The following is a 14,896-nucleotide window of genomic DNA, read 5'->3' as shown; positions in this document are numbered from 1 at the left end:
ACTAAAACACATTGCAATTCTTATGCACATGACAAATTCATATATATATATAACATATACACACATAAGTAGATGGCATGTAGCATAACACAGTCCTTAATGTGTACATACACCCAAATGTTTTTCATGATACATTTGATGAATAATAGGAGCCGATTGGCATTCCATATCATATAATTGTTACTCTAAGGCCGCGTACACACGGGCGGACTGTTCGCCCAACTTTGTCCGCTGAACAGTGTTTGGGCGGACAGTCCGCTCGTGTGTGGGCTTTCAGCGGACAGTTTCAGCGGACAGTTTGACGGACAAGGTTTTTCGGAATTTCCGAAAAACTGTCCGCTGAAACCTTGTTTCAGCGAACAGTCCGCTCGTGTGTAGGCTTGTTCGTCAAACAAAGTTGCGCGCATGCTCAGAAAGGATTTTCACGCCGAAAGTTATAATGCAGTGTATAGGACTTCGTATTTTTCGTCCCGTCGTACGTGCCGTTCACGTCATCGCGCACGGCTTCAGCAAACTGTTCGTCCGTCGTGTGTGGCCATGTCCGTCCATGCTAATTTTGAGCGGACTGTTTGCCGAAACTGTTTGACGGACAAAGTTGGGCGAACAGTCCCCGCGTGTGTACGCGGCCTAAGGCCTGATTCACACCTATACATTTTTAGTGCTTTTTGCATTTTTCAGATTTGCACTACAGTCCATGGTTTCCTATTTAACACATTGTGTAGTGCAAATCTGCAAAATGCAAAAAGCACAAAAAATGCATAGGTGTGAATCCAGCCTAAAAAAACATAAGATGAGCTATAAAGAATAATAAAAGACGTGGATTGAAAAAAATCACTACATCCAAATAGCTTGACGTGTTTCGCTGATTCGCTCCACTTCCTCAGGAATGGATGCATGACACCTATCTGTAAAAAGGTGTATAAATGCCAATTTTATTATAATTGTTGCCCCAACTGACAGAGGAAGGGGGGGGGAGCTGGAGAAGGGTATTATAGGAGGGAAAAGATATTCATCCTTGATTACTTACAAATCGGCTCTGGGTTCAAAATACGCAGTACAAGATGGTGTGGGCATGCGCAGAAGAAAGCTGCGGCGTAAAGGTTATGCCTGTACGAGCCAATGTACTGTGGAGGGGCAGCAACTGGTTACATAAAAATGTTTGATCTCTGAGTCTGATGATATGTACCAGATTCTACTTCTAATAGTATATACATCTTCTGTCTGTAATTCTCAAAGTGAGTTAGATATTTTGTTCCCTAACCATATATCTGGTTATTTATATTTACCACTACATGTAGATATTTAGGCAGAAAAACAAACAAATACTCCTATGCATGAGTATAGTGACTAGTCCAATAATGGAGAATGTTTCCTTGCCTTGCTGCCCTCTAGGACCGGGGATGTCCTAATTCCACTAGAAAGATAAAAGAAAAGAGGGCGCACCAGGCTTGTGCATTATCCCAAGTAAATTTGTATAAAAAATATAAAAACTACTCACAAGCATAAACGGGCTTCCATCCCGTGGTGAAACAGTCCTGGGACCTTTACTCTCCAGATCATAGAACCCATGTTGGGTTCCTTGCTGGCTAACGTATTTCGAACCTAAACCTTCTTCCTCAGAGCCTAACCAGTCACGACACTCTCTCCTGAATGGCACGGGCGGCCGTTCCTTCAGTGATGACATCATCAGCGCAGCATACAGTAAATATCTCCTAAACAGCGCACGTTTAGGAGATATTTACAGTACCTATAGGTATGCCTTATTATACGCTTACCTATAGGTACAAATACTGCATGGAGGTTTACAACCTCTTTAAAGCGGAGCTTCACCCAAAAGTGGAAGTTGCACTTATCTGCCTCCTCCCCCCCCTCCAGTGCCACATTTGGCACCTTTCAGGGGGAGTGGGTACCTGTTTTTGACAGGAAGTTCGGCCCCCCTCCTCCTTTCCCCGCCACCGGACCATTCACAAAGTGCAGTGGGCTTTGCGCATGCTCAGCAGGGAACCGGTTGTGAAGCCACAAGGGTTCACTATCGGTTTCCCTTAAATAAAGAATGGCGGTGGCACCCAAGAGCCAATGAAAAAATTGGCTCAGGTGAAGACACTGCGGGATCTCTAGACAGGTAAGTATCCTAATAGTAACTAATTGGCGCCAGCGCTATAGCCGAAAGATGGCTACAGTGCAGGCGTAAAATGCCGGGAGGGCGTACATGGACACTGAGGCGTGAGAGGGCAGCGCACTCTGTGATCTCCGAGTCCTTTATACTCGGCTGATAACAGATTGGATTAAAGGGCCGATCACGGCCCTTTACCACGTGATCAGCTGTCAGCTGATGACAGCTGATCACATGATGTAAACTAATTGATTATGAAAATACTTGTTAGTTGCAGCCCTATGTGATCTGGTGTCTTGATGAGAAAGTTCCCCCGGCGCATAAGGACCCCCCTGTACTGAGCGGGAGCTGCGCTTGCGCAGTACGAACGACTACGGAGCCGCCGAAAGTCTCCAAAGATGAACAGCTGATCATCAGCTCTACACGGCGCCTGAGCACTATATTCTGCCCTATGTCCAGGTTCAAGCCCCACCATTCAAGTGGACATAGAGCTGGAATATTAATATGCTGAGCGCAGCGTGGCCGTGCCCGAAGCGCGAGCCCACTAGGGGCCCTGTTACAGGCGCCGTGTACAGCTGACTCACTGTGCTGTGGTTCGTACTGCGCAAGCGCTGCGCGTGCTCAGTACAGGGGAGGTCATTATCCGCTGTGGGGGAACTTTCTCGGCAGAACACCGGCTTCCCTGTGTCAGTCAGCGGCAGCTGCAGGGGAAAGGAGGGAGTGGTAGACAATGGTTAGTAAAGCCTGGAGCAGCAATGTCACCCATAGGCTTCAATGGTAGTTGTTTCTCCCTCTTCTCCCCTGCAGCCACCGCTGGCTGACACAGGGATCGCGTGACCAGAGCAGGCTGCTCACACAGGTTAGGTGTTAGGAGGGGGGAGGGGACTACCATACACTACAGTAGTGGATTTTAGAACAAACATTTGTAAGAACATGCCTACAAAAATTTTCATTCGTATTTTTGATGAAAAGAAGAATGCCATTTGAAAGTACTTAAAAAACGTTTGCTTTTAAAATCTGATTTTAGAGTGAATAGATTTTCCAAGCAAAAACCACAATCACTATTAGAATTTCATTCCTTCGAGTCAAACGTCCTGCTCTTTTCAATTTTCCAGTCGCTACAGTCAAAAAACAATATTTTGATGAACGTTTTTAAAATTAAAATTCTCAAACAAAATTCTACTAGTATATGGCCAGCTTTATTTGGTCCTGCTCCCTCCTGCATTTCAGTACTGGCCAATCAATGTTATGGACAGCTTTACTGGCCAATAAGGAATGTTGGATAGTTTACATATTTTATTGCTCCCAATACAGATCTAAGAAAAGTAGTTCAATGTACACATAGAACAAGGATTTCAACCTGTATGTCAGCACAGCACCATCTTGTGGACAGTTTGAGTTATGGCGTTTCGTTAAAGGAAATAATCACTATCTTATATGTAACTTTGGTACACAGCTTAAAGCGTAACTCCACTTTTGCTGAGAAAAAAAACACTCCCCTCTGGGTGATCTATGTACATTACAAGGATTTTAACAAACTTTTGTTATTCTGAAGAAATCCATGTGTGTTTATCTGTATCCATGTGGGAAAATAAATCTAATGGGAGTGGTTTCATAATTATCAATCAGCTGTGGCACCTGCAGGGCTTTAATGAGTATAGCTGCTGGGCCTGCATTCCTTTAAATGTGATTTCCTATTGGGAGTATTTCACCAAAACTGTAATTTTTGTTGCAGACTTGCAGGGGATGCCTAAAATATGAATTAATCTTAGTGCAGACTTCTGGGAAATCAGTGAGCCAATCACACAAGCAGGAAATTCGTTTCCTGTGGGGCGTTCTGTACAGATTCTGTGTACAGAAGAACTCCAGGTAGCCATATTGCATTGCATTTTCAAAAAACTACAGAGTTGAAGATTGAAAAGGAAATGTAGTTTTTAATAACATTCAATTACAATATGACTTGTGTCACAATTGTATACTCTATTATTTTTTCTTTATTTGCATTTTTTTTTTCCTACGAAAGTGGAGTTACCCTTTAACTTCCATAAAATTAAAAAAAAAAAAATAATTTCTATGTAAAGCTCATGGAAGTGCTTATACAGGAATTATTTTTTATTTTTGCAGTACACAGGCACCTCTGATGGTTACTTGTGTCCAACACAGTACAGCCCCATATTCTCTATTGATTCTATTACATATGACGTGTTGGGTTTGATTATGTAATGTATGTAATACAGGTTGTTCCTTGTGATGCTGCCCCCTTCTCCCGCCACGATCCGGTAACCTCCGCCCCTTACAGGAGCCGTCAGCAGCGGCGGAGTCGATTCCGTCTGTCCCCTGGGCTGACATGGGGACAAGTGAGGGGAAGATGGCACCCACCCATCTCCATGACATTGCAGGACGGAAGCAACGTCATAACGTCACTTCCGCCCATAGCTCTTAAAGGGGCATTTTAATTATTATTATTTTTTTTTTATGTAAAAAAAAAAAAAAATGTTATTGCATTTTAGTGTAAATATGAGATCTGAGGTCTTTTTGAGCCCAGATCTCATAGTTAAGAGGTCGTGTCAAGTTTTTTTTCTATTACAAGGGATGTAAAATAAGAATAAAAGTGACAGATTTTTTTTTTTTTTTTTTAAACAGTGTAAAAATAAAAAGTAAAATGTGAAATAAATAATAATATTTTTTTTTTTAAAAGTGCCCCCGTCCTATGAAGATTTTTAAGGGTAAAGGTTTGTTGCGATTCCACGAGCGGGCGCCATTTTGAAGCGTGATATGTTGAGTATCAATTTACTCGGTGTAACATTATCTTTCACAATATAAAAAAAAAAATTGGGCTAACTTTACTGTTGTCTTATTTTTTAATTCAAAAAAGTGTATTTTTTTAAAAAAAAGTGCGCTTGTAAGACCACTGCGCAAATACGGTGTGACAGAAAGTATTGCCACGACCGCCATCTTATTCTCTAGAATGTTAGAAAAGTGGCTAGGCTTTAAAGTCGAATTACAGAGAAAACTTTTAATTTTTTTTAAATTTTAAGGAAGGGTTAAAACCCCTGTCAGTTTATTTTTTGCCATCTATATCGCTTTGGGGAGATTTCCCTTCACTTCCTGTCCCCAAAACAGGAAGTGAGAGGAAATCTCTTCAAATTAAGGGGACCCCTTGGGGACCCCCAGGTCACCAGAACTAGTGTCCCTATTGGAATATTTGGCCTGTGGCTGCTGCACAACCCTATTGAGCTAAATGCACTCAATGCTGCCTATAAAACTTGACATATTGAGTTAAAATTGCAGCACTATGAAGCTAAGCATCAAGGCCATGGCAATCTCTACTCATCCAAGCAGCTGCTATTTTCATTTAGGAAAGGGGTCTCCAAACTTTCTAAACAAAGGTCCAGTTTACTATCCTTCAAACTTCGGGGGTGCCGAACTCTGGCATGTGGAGAAAGAAAATGTCTTAGCATCAGTGAAGTAAACAATGTCCCAGCATTTGTATAAGGGGGAGTAATAGTGCCCGATCATTGGTATTAGGGGGAGTAATTGTGCTCCATCATGGGCATCAGTGGGAAGAACAGTGCCCCATTATTAGTTTCAGTGGGAGGAATAGTGCCCCATCATTGGTGTGACAAGGAGGAATGGTTTTCCTTTTTGCCCCATCATTGTTGTCAATAGAAGGAATGGTTCCCCATCATTGCCTACCATTGTGCGCTTATGGATGGCATGCATACTGCATTTCAGGGGATCTAACACCAAACTGGTCCTATTTTAAATCCCAACACCGGTAAAAGTAAATGTCTTCCTTTGCAGTGGGGCTGAAAGGGTTACCTGCTTGTTTTTGCCTAGGGCAGAGTGCAATCAATCCCAGGTCCCAGGTCACCATGACGACAAGAAATTGCATCCTGGCGCCTGGGCTTTTGTCAGCCCAATCACTGTTGGCACTGGGTGCAGAAAGGTACAATTCTTATTGCCCAGCGCCGGGGACATGTAGTTCTGGACCCCAGGCAGTTTACTTGTCAGATTGTACCTATTACAGGATCCTGCACTTTTGGATCTGGGGCGCACACGCGCACCGCCAGCGACCAGCTGTGATTGGACACATCAGGAGCCAATCAGTGGGTCTGGCAGACTCGATGTCCACAGGGACCCGCCGATCATTCAGGACACAAGCAGAACAGTGGTCTGCCTATGTAAATAAGGCAGACTGCCATTCTGTCAGTAGGGAAGGTATTGATCCTGTGTTTCTGCAAAGCAGGAACACGGATCTCTGCCTTCCCATAGTACAAGCACCTTCCAAACTGTAACCAAGCACATGTTAGGCACACGGTTAACCCCTTGATCACCCCTGATGTTAACACCTTCCAGCTAGTGTCATTGGTACAGTGACAGTGCATATTTTTAGCACTGATCACTGTATTAGTGTCACTGGTTCCCTAATAAGTGTCAAAAGTGTCACATTGGGGTTGATTCTCTAAGAGTCAAATAATGGCAAATAAAATGCGGTAAAATACCGCATGCAGTATATCAGTTGTGAAAGTTCAATTCACTAAGAATTTACCGTTAAATACCGAATGTGGCAGTAATTTACCTCATTGAGCTGGTTGCTAAGGAGCAGACTGGGATTTGTCATGAAACCCCCCAGACAGTTTTTTGACAACACTGGTTGCTAAGTAGCAAGCCAGGAAGCCGACCGCCGCATCCTTAACAACCGATGACTCATCAGCTTATTGTAAAAAAAAAACAAAGAAGAAAAAAAAGTGTTCTTTACACTAAGGAAAGCTGATGAAATAATTCTTTAAAACACCTTATAAAAGAAAAAAACGTTAAAGTGTAACTACAGAGACTTTTTTTTTGTTCACACTAGCCAACTCCAAAGTCGTGTGATTTTCATTGCAACTTTGGAGTCTGACTTTGATGCGACTTTTACACTCTCTGGCACTGAAGCCGTATCAAAGTCGCATCAAAGCAGTGCGGGAACCTTTTCTGAAGTCACAGCAACTTGTAAATTGGAACGGCTCATAAAGATACATGGCATTTGGTTTTAAAGTCGGATCCTAAGTCGCAGGTGTGTGAACCAAGCCTAAGGGCCTAAGGAGCCTATATCCCCAGTCAGATTTTTTTGCCATCTGTATCCCACTGGGGAGATTTTGCCCAGATATCACTTCCTGTCCCATAGCCAAAACAGGAAGTTAGAGGAAATCCCTCCAAAGTGAAGGAATCCCTGTGTGTCACCAAAACTCGTGTGCCCATTGGAAGATTTCCCCTCTATTATTGTTCTGGTGTCAACCCAACATGTGGGATTTTCTCAGTAATAAAAACTGACAGGGGTACTAATCCCTCTCTACTCTATCTAAAACAAAAAAGTTTTGTCTTTAGTTATACTTTAAAGTAGTTCTAAAGTCAAAAAGTTTTTTTTTTACCTTAATGCAATAAAGTAAAAAGGTAAAAAAATACTTTCCAATTGCTGTTCCTTTCCCTCCCCTTCCCTTCCCCATCCTAAATACTTGAGCCCTGTATTGATCCAGTGCTGCCCCATCTATGCAGCTCTCTCCCGGCTCTCACAAGCTTGACAGTGGGAGCCATTGGCCATTGCTGCTGTCTGTCAGATCCCGTGAGGAGGGATCGGGATTGGGGCTGTGTTGTGTGTGTCTATAAATGTATACAGCCCAGCTTGGGATTGAGCCTGCATGTGTGCCCCCATAGGAAGTGGCTTCCTATGGTGGAACGCAGAGAAAAGGAGGAGCTGAGAGTGCCAACAGGGGACCCCAAAAAAAGAGGGCTGCAATACCCTCACACAGAGAAGGTACAGTAAGTATACCATGTTTATTATTTCAGTAGGCCAAGGCATGGAGGAGGTGTCTGCATGAATCTTCCTCCAGGCACAATCAAAACTCAATCTTCAACTGCTCCTGTATGACTTTGCTAAGTTAGAGCAACACTGTCTTTTCTATGCTCTATAATCCTTCATATCTAGTGGTGTGCCGAGAGAAGCATTGCTGCTCTCTCTTCACAGGACATAGAGACAGCAGTGGGAGCCATTGGCTGTTAGGATGGGGCCAAGCCGCACTGTGTGTGTCAATAGACACACACATCCTGGCTCAGGATTGAGCCTGCACAAGCGCCCTCATAACAAGTAACTAGCTATGGGGGCACTCGGAAGGGGGGGGGGAAGCCAGGAGTGCCAGTGCAGGACCCCAGAAGAGGAAGGTGCACTGTGCAAAACAACTGCACAGAGAAGGTACGTATGACATGTTTATTATTTTTAAAAATCTAACTTTTAGAATCACTTTATGTGATGTGCTTTTGCTCAGTGGCGAAGCTAGACATTCTTTCACCCGGCGCAAAGAATCAGTTTCGGAACAAGATTAGGCAGGAAAGTGAGAAACTCCCAGGCTATAGCTGTTGAGACAGCAGTCTGTCCCCTCCCCCCCATGCTCCTTTGATACCCCCTGCTCCTCTGTTATCCCCCCATGCTCCTCTGTTACCCCTCATGCTACTCTGGTACCCCCATGCTCCTCTGTTATCCCCCCATGCTCCTCTGTTACCCCTCCTGCTCCTCTGGTACCCCCTGCTCCTCTGTTACCCCCCCCCCCCATGCTCCTCTGCTCCCCCCTGTGCTCCTCTGGTCTGCCCCATGCTCCTCTCCTCCCCAACATAATCCTCTGTTTTCTCCTGTTCCTCTATTCCCCCCATGCTCCTCTGGCCTCAACTGCTTCTCTGTACCCCCGTGCTCCTCTAGTACCCCCTCGCTCCTCTGGTACCACACATGCTCCAAAGGTCTCCCCTGTGCTCCTCTGGTCCCTCTCCTATGCTCCTCTCCTCCCCCACACTCTCCTCTGTTTTCCCCTGTTCCTCTATTCCCCCGATACTCCTCTGGTCCCCCTGTCCCTCTGTACCCCTGTGCTCCTTTGATACCCCCCTGCTCCTCTGGTCCCCAAAATTCTCCTCTGTTCCATCCCTGCTCCTCTATTTCCCCCATGCTCTTCTGTACCCCATGCTCCTCTGGTCCTCCCATGCTCCTCTGGTCCCCCCATGCTCCTCTGGTCCTCCTGTGCTCCTCTGGTCCCCCACATGCTCCTCTGGTCCCCCACATTCTCCTCCAGTCCATCCTGTGCGCTTCTGGTCCCCCACATGTGGTCCGCTAGTGGGAGGTAGAGGTGGGGATGCAGGAAGATTGGTGCCAGCTGTGGCACCCCCCTCAGTGTCATGCCTGGGGCACATGCCCCCCTGCCTCCACCTAGTTTCGGCCCTGCTGTTGCTCAATACTCAGAAAAACTACAGGAGCTTCTTTAGGACACAATGGGTTTGGCTACAAAATAATTCAATTGTAAAAAAATGCATGTAACATTTGTTTCTCTGCTAATTCCCACCTAAGAACTGTCTCCTCATCCTAGTAACTAGCTTTCCATTGGATAAAACAAAAATGTGCAAGTCTGAAAACATGCAAAAACCACATGTACATTTGTACAGACAACATGTGAAGACTTACTGGCGATGCCATCGCTCTGCGCATTTTAGCGTGAGAGCCCAATGACTTGTGCCATAGAAGCTCATGCACCAGGCAAGTATATCTGGCAAAGTATATTTTAGCGTGTTTTTCACTTACTTTGTTTGGGGTACCATTAATAGATAATGTCACCGCAAGGGTGCCACGCAATTTGCCGCATTTCTGAGGAGGTGGGTAGAAAAGTGCGGTTCCACCTGTGTTTTCAGAATGCCCAAATGTGAGTGCAGCCTGATAAGTGATCTAAGTGATAGTAGAACTATAGGCAAAACTTTTTTTTTCCATTTTGGATAGCGCAAGGGAGGGTTATAACCCCTGTCAGATTTTTTTTTCACCATCTGTGTCCCATTGCAGAGATTTCCCTCCACTTCCTGTGCCATAGTCAAACAGGAAGTGAGAGGAAATCCCCGCAAATTAAGGGAATTTCTTGGGGACACCCAGGTCACCAGAACTTGTGTCCCCATTGGAAGATTTCCCCTCTATTACTTTTCTGGGGACAACCTAAAATTTGGGATTTTCTTTTACTTTCACTTTCAATGATAATGGTAAACAGGACAAATAGAGAGGGTGAATATCCTTAACGGGAACACAGGGAGCAATAAAAACTGGCAGGGGTTCTAATCCATCTCCACCCTATCCAAAACAATAAAAAAGCTCGTATTTTGTTATACTTGAAGTCTTAGCCCTTGTACACACGGTCGGACATTCCGACAACCAAATCCGTCGGATTTTGTCCGAAACTGTTGCATACACACAGTCAGACAAAGTTGTCAGAAAATCCGATCGTACTAAACGTGATGGCGTTATTTCGTTAGGATGTACGTTTAGGCTAGTAGCCAATAGCTTTGGTTTAGGAATTTGATCTGAGCATGCGTGGCACTTTGTCTGATCAGAATTCTCTACACATGATCGGACGAAGTCCGATCGGATCATGTTGTCGGAAAATTTTATAGCCCAGCTGGAAAACTTGGTCCGTCGGATACTCCGACGGAAACAGTCCGATGGAGCCCACACACTGTCAGATTATCCGACAACACGATCCGATCGGACATTGTCCATCGGAATGTCCGACCATGTGTACAAGGGCTTAGAAGAGACTGCTATTACTAGAGCAGCAACAGAGGAAGACGAGCTATCACCCATCTGACCTAGACCTCGCTGTGATTGACCAATACATTCTTATGTTTAATTGTAGCAACAGAGCTATCATTAGAATCCATTCATTATAAGCCAGAAACTCCACTCCAAAGACATGCAGGTAGGTTAATTAGACCCTGTCCAAAAGAATTGGCCATAATATGTGTATGTGTATGTCAATGTTGTAAATTGTGTCGGGACTCTACAGGTTAAAGGACCGAATAAATAGCTACAGATGGACACCAGTGGCAAGAAAAGCGCCCTGAGGCGATTCTTGTTAAAAAAAGAAATTGTTTATGTTAACCACTTGCTGACCGCCCGTCGCTATTATATGTTGGCTGTTTGACTTGGAATATCGTTGTTACAGCAGCAGCTAGCCGCCATAATCCCGGTATCCACTTCTTCAGCGGGCGGTTCGGCTTTCAGATAAAAGTGGTCACAGCGGCGGATTCGCAGCGAGATCACTTTTATCGGTTGCAGGAGAGGGCCCCCTTTCCGCCACTCTGCGGTGCCCTCCGCCACTTACTGGAGCCGCCAGCAGTGGCGTAGGTGATCGGATCCCCTCCCTGTGTGGTATGGAGCTGAGTAGGAAGAAGATGGCCCCCACCTGGCTCCATACCATTGCAGGGCGGAAGTGATGTCAAAATGTCACATGTAGCTCTTAAAGGGACTTTTATTTTTATTTTTTATTTATTTTTTTGCACACGATTTATTTTTTTATTTTTTATTGCATTTTAGTGTAAATATGAGATCTGAGGTCTTTTTGGCCCCAGATCTCATATTTAATAGTTCTTGTCATGCTTTTTTTCTATTAAAAGGGATGTTTACATTACTTGTAATAGGAATAAAAGTGACACAGAACAGTGTAAAAATAAAGAATAAAAAGTAAAACAAATCCGTGAGTAGCGCCCACATATGAAAACGGAGTTTATACCACACATATGAGGTATCGCCGAAATCCTTAGAGCGAGAGCAATAATTCTAGCCCCAGACCTCCTCTGTAACTCAAAACAAGCAACCTGTAAAATCTTTTAAACATCGCCTATGGAGATTTTCAAGGGTAAAAGTTTGTCGCCATTTAATGAGTGGGCGCAATTTTGAAGTGTGACATGTTGGTTATCAATTTACTCAATATATAAAAAAAATTTAATTATATATTATATCATTTTATTTTTGTATATTAAATATATATAAAAAAAATTGACTAACTTTACTGTTGTCTTATTTTTTAATTTAAAAAAGTGTATTTTTTCCAAAAACAGTGCGCTTGTAAGACAGCTGCGCAAATACGGTGCAACAGAAAGTATTGCAACAACCACCATTTTATTCTCTAGGGTGTTAGATTAAAAAAAAATATATAATGTTTGGGTGTTCTAAGTAATTTTCTAGCAAAAATTTTTTTTCAAACCAGTAAACACCAAATCTCAAAACGAGGCTCTGTCCTTAAGTGGTTTACCAATTTGTAGCATTCTGTGCTCTTCACTGACTGCAGACCTGCAATGTTATTATGTGTCCGTTTACAACATATAGTACCTTCATTTATGTTTGAATGTGTATAAATGATGTATAACATCATCATAAATCTAAAAAATTACATAGTTGTGTTATGAAAAGTATATATATTGTATAATTATTGGACAAGGACTGTGAACCATTAATATTATTATTATAGTAATAAGGCATTGGGCACACTGGGTATTGGGTAGAGCCTGGGTAGAGCCTGGGTAGAGCTGCACGATTAATCATTAAGAATCGTTATCGCAATGTTTTCCTGTTGCAATCTTGAAAAAAGTATTTCCAGATTCTTTCTATGCAGAGAATTCTCTCTACTCTGCTAAAGCCACAGCTGTCAAAAGAAAGGAGAAAAAAATGGGCAGTCTGCCAAGAATCACAACATTCTTTAGCAGTGGAACTCAAATATAAACATTGTAACAATTTGTCCTTTACATCAAAGTAATACACTTTGGTGTGAAAATGAGGAAAGTTTAACCACTTAAACACTAAACATTTTTTTGACATCTGTTGGTTTCATGTTAAAATATATATATTTTTTTTTTGCTAGAAAATTAGTTAGAACCCCCAAATATTATACAGGCATACCCCACTTTTAACCACTTGGTGCCGGGTGGACGTCCAGGGACGGCCTCGAATTTCCGGGGGTATATCTGAAAGATGCCTGAGGCTACAGACATCATTCAGATATCGGCATTTTCAGCCGGCGATTCCCTGCACCATAAGAATGATCATAGCGGCTGTTCCACCGATTGATCGTTCTTACGGGTGGCAGTAGGGGACGTCCCCCCCTCCCGCCGCCCTCCGGTGCTTCTACCGACTCACCGCTTCCATCGGTGAGTCTGACAGAGGATCCGCCGGCCCCCGGATGGTGATCATAGAGATTTCCGGCGGACCAAATGGTCGCCGGAGTCTTTTTGATCGTCATAACATCACGCCCGGCCTCTGCATTCAAAAGCCGGCGCCGCCTCGGCTGGGAAACCGTTATCGTTTTTGTTTTGTTTTTTTATTTTAGGCTTCCCAGCCTAGAGGTGAGATATGGGGTCTTATTGACCAGTAAAGTAAAGTAACCCGTAAGTAAAGTAGAGTTAGCCCAATTTTTTATTTTTTTTTGTATAATGTGAAAGATTTTCGAGAATCGTGATCTTTTACTTTAAGCAAAATAATTGTGATTCTCATTTTGGTCAATCACTTGTGACAAAAAAATTAAATATTCAATGGACTCAACGAGCCTCTATTGTATATAGCAACAGAAACAAAACGCGTATTAATATGGCGGTATGTTGTTATAGATGGTAAATGAAAGGACATAGTCTGGATTGTTTGTTTACATTTTACTTATGTATTTTTATTTATTTATTTTTTATAATAACACATCTACCGTAGTAAAACAAATACGTAAAGTAAACAAGTACAATAATAACAAAAAATAAGTACAAGTAAACACAGTAAAATTTGTTTTACTACAATAGATGTGTTATTATTTGATTGTATTTAATTTAAAATGGCAGCTTTGTTGAGTTATTGTTTTTTATATACACTTTGGCGCAGTAGTGGGATCAATCGTGTAGGTGGGCTTTGAGTTTAGATCTTGTGATTTACATATATATATATATATATATATATATATGTCTTTTGTGATAAATGATAACAATGACCCTGTGCTCATCATTGCCCCATTGATTACAAGTACCAGCCCAGGCAGTGGAGATGGAGATCGTCATACTGGTGTAGAATGGAGGAAGTAATGTATTGATCAGGCCCATGTCTGTCTATGGAGATCCTCATACTTATAATGGAGGAAGTAATGTATTGATCAGGCCCATGCCTGTCTATGGAGATCCTCATTCTTATAATGGAGGAAGTAATGTATTGATCAGGCCCATGTTGTCTGTGTAAGGATGGATGTGGTGACCAATGGCAGCCTGGGTATGATGGAGAGTGGAGTCCCCCTTGAAGAGGTGACATGATTGGATGTAGCTCTCTCCCTGCCCCCTCTCCTGTGCTCACCGATAACCCATCCCCCTCCCTCCATCCTTCTATGCCCTGACAATGGCGGTCCTCCCCGGTCACACAGCCGGCTCTCACCTCTTATAATCGCTGCTGAAGATCCCCCCGCTGGCCGGGTCCTGGCCGTACTCGGGCTCCCCGAGGCTCCCCCCCTTCTCCTCGCTGTATCCCGGACTGGCGGTCATGGCTCAGCACCGTGTGTGCGGACAGCGCCTGGCAGTATACAGGCTGTGATGACGTCACGGGAGGAGGTGATTCCGCTCCGCTCTTCAGCCCCCCTCCACTTAACCCCTGCACTGCCTGTCACCGCACCTCCACTCAGCGTTGTCACCGGGCGTTCAGCTGTGATCGGGTTCCTGATGGGAAATGATGGGGATACCTACAGCCAATCATCACAATCTCACATATGGGAAGACAACCAATCACATTTCACGGAAGATTTTATATGTTAACCGCTTCTATGCTGGACAGTTTCACCCTCTTCCTGGCCAGGCCAGCTTTCAGCGCTCTCACACCTCGAATGACAATTGCAACACTGGACCCACATGACATTTGTATCATTTTTTTTTAGACCTATAGAGCTTTCTTTTGGTGATATTTAATCACCCCTGGGATTTTTATTTTCT

The 14,896-nt window shown here is 43.5% G+C and overlaps 1 protein-coding gene across 6 annotated transcripts in view; it reads right to left on the bottom strand.

The window, feature by feature from the left end:
- The window catches only part of AP3B2 (adaptor related protein complex 3 subunit beta 2), a 132,736-nt gene extending 118,080 nt beyond the window's left edge, over window positions 1-14,656 (bottom strand). For 2 of the 6 annotated variants that reach the window (XM_077471845.1, XM_077471846.1), the window contains exon 1: window positions 14,349-14,656. In XM_077471845.1, the coding sequence (XP_077327971.1) occupies window positions 14,349-14,455 (107 nt within the window). In that variant the 5' untranslated portion in view covers window positions 14,456-14,656. The remainder of the gene's footprint in view (window positions 1-14,348) is intronic. The other 4 variants (XM_077471852.1, XM_077471847.1, XM_077471848.1 and 1 more) reach the window with 2 other exon arrangements.
- Window positions 14,657-14,896: the final 240 nt, after the last annotated feature.

This window comes from Lithobates pipiens, unplaced genomic scaffold (assembly GCF_037356315.1).
Source record: "Lithobates pipiens isolate NorthernLeopardFrog02 unplaced genomic scaffold, aLitPip1_a1.2 Scaffold_8, whole genome shotgun sequence".
Lineage (NCBI taxonomy): Eukaryota > Metazoa > Chordata > Amphibia > Anura > Ranidae > Lithobates > Lithobates pipiens.
The sequence above is the reverse complement of the archived record's forward strand: the minus strand, read 5'-3'. Positions and strand labels throughout refer to the sequence as shown.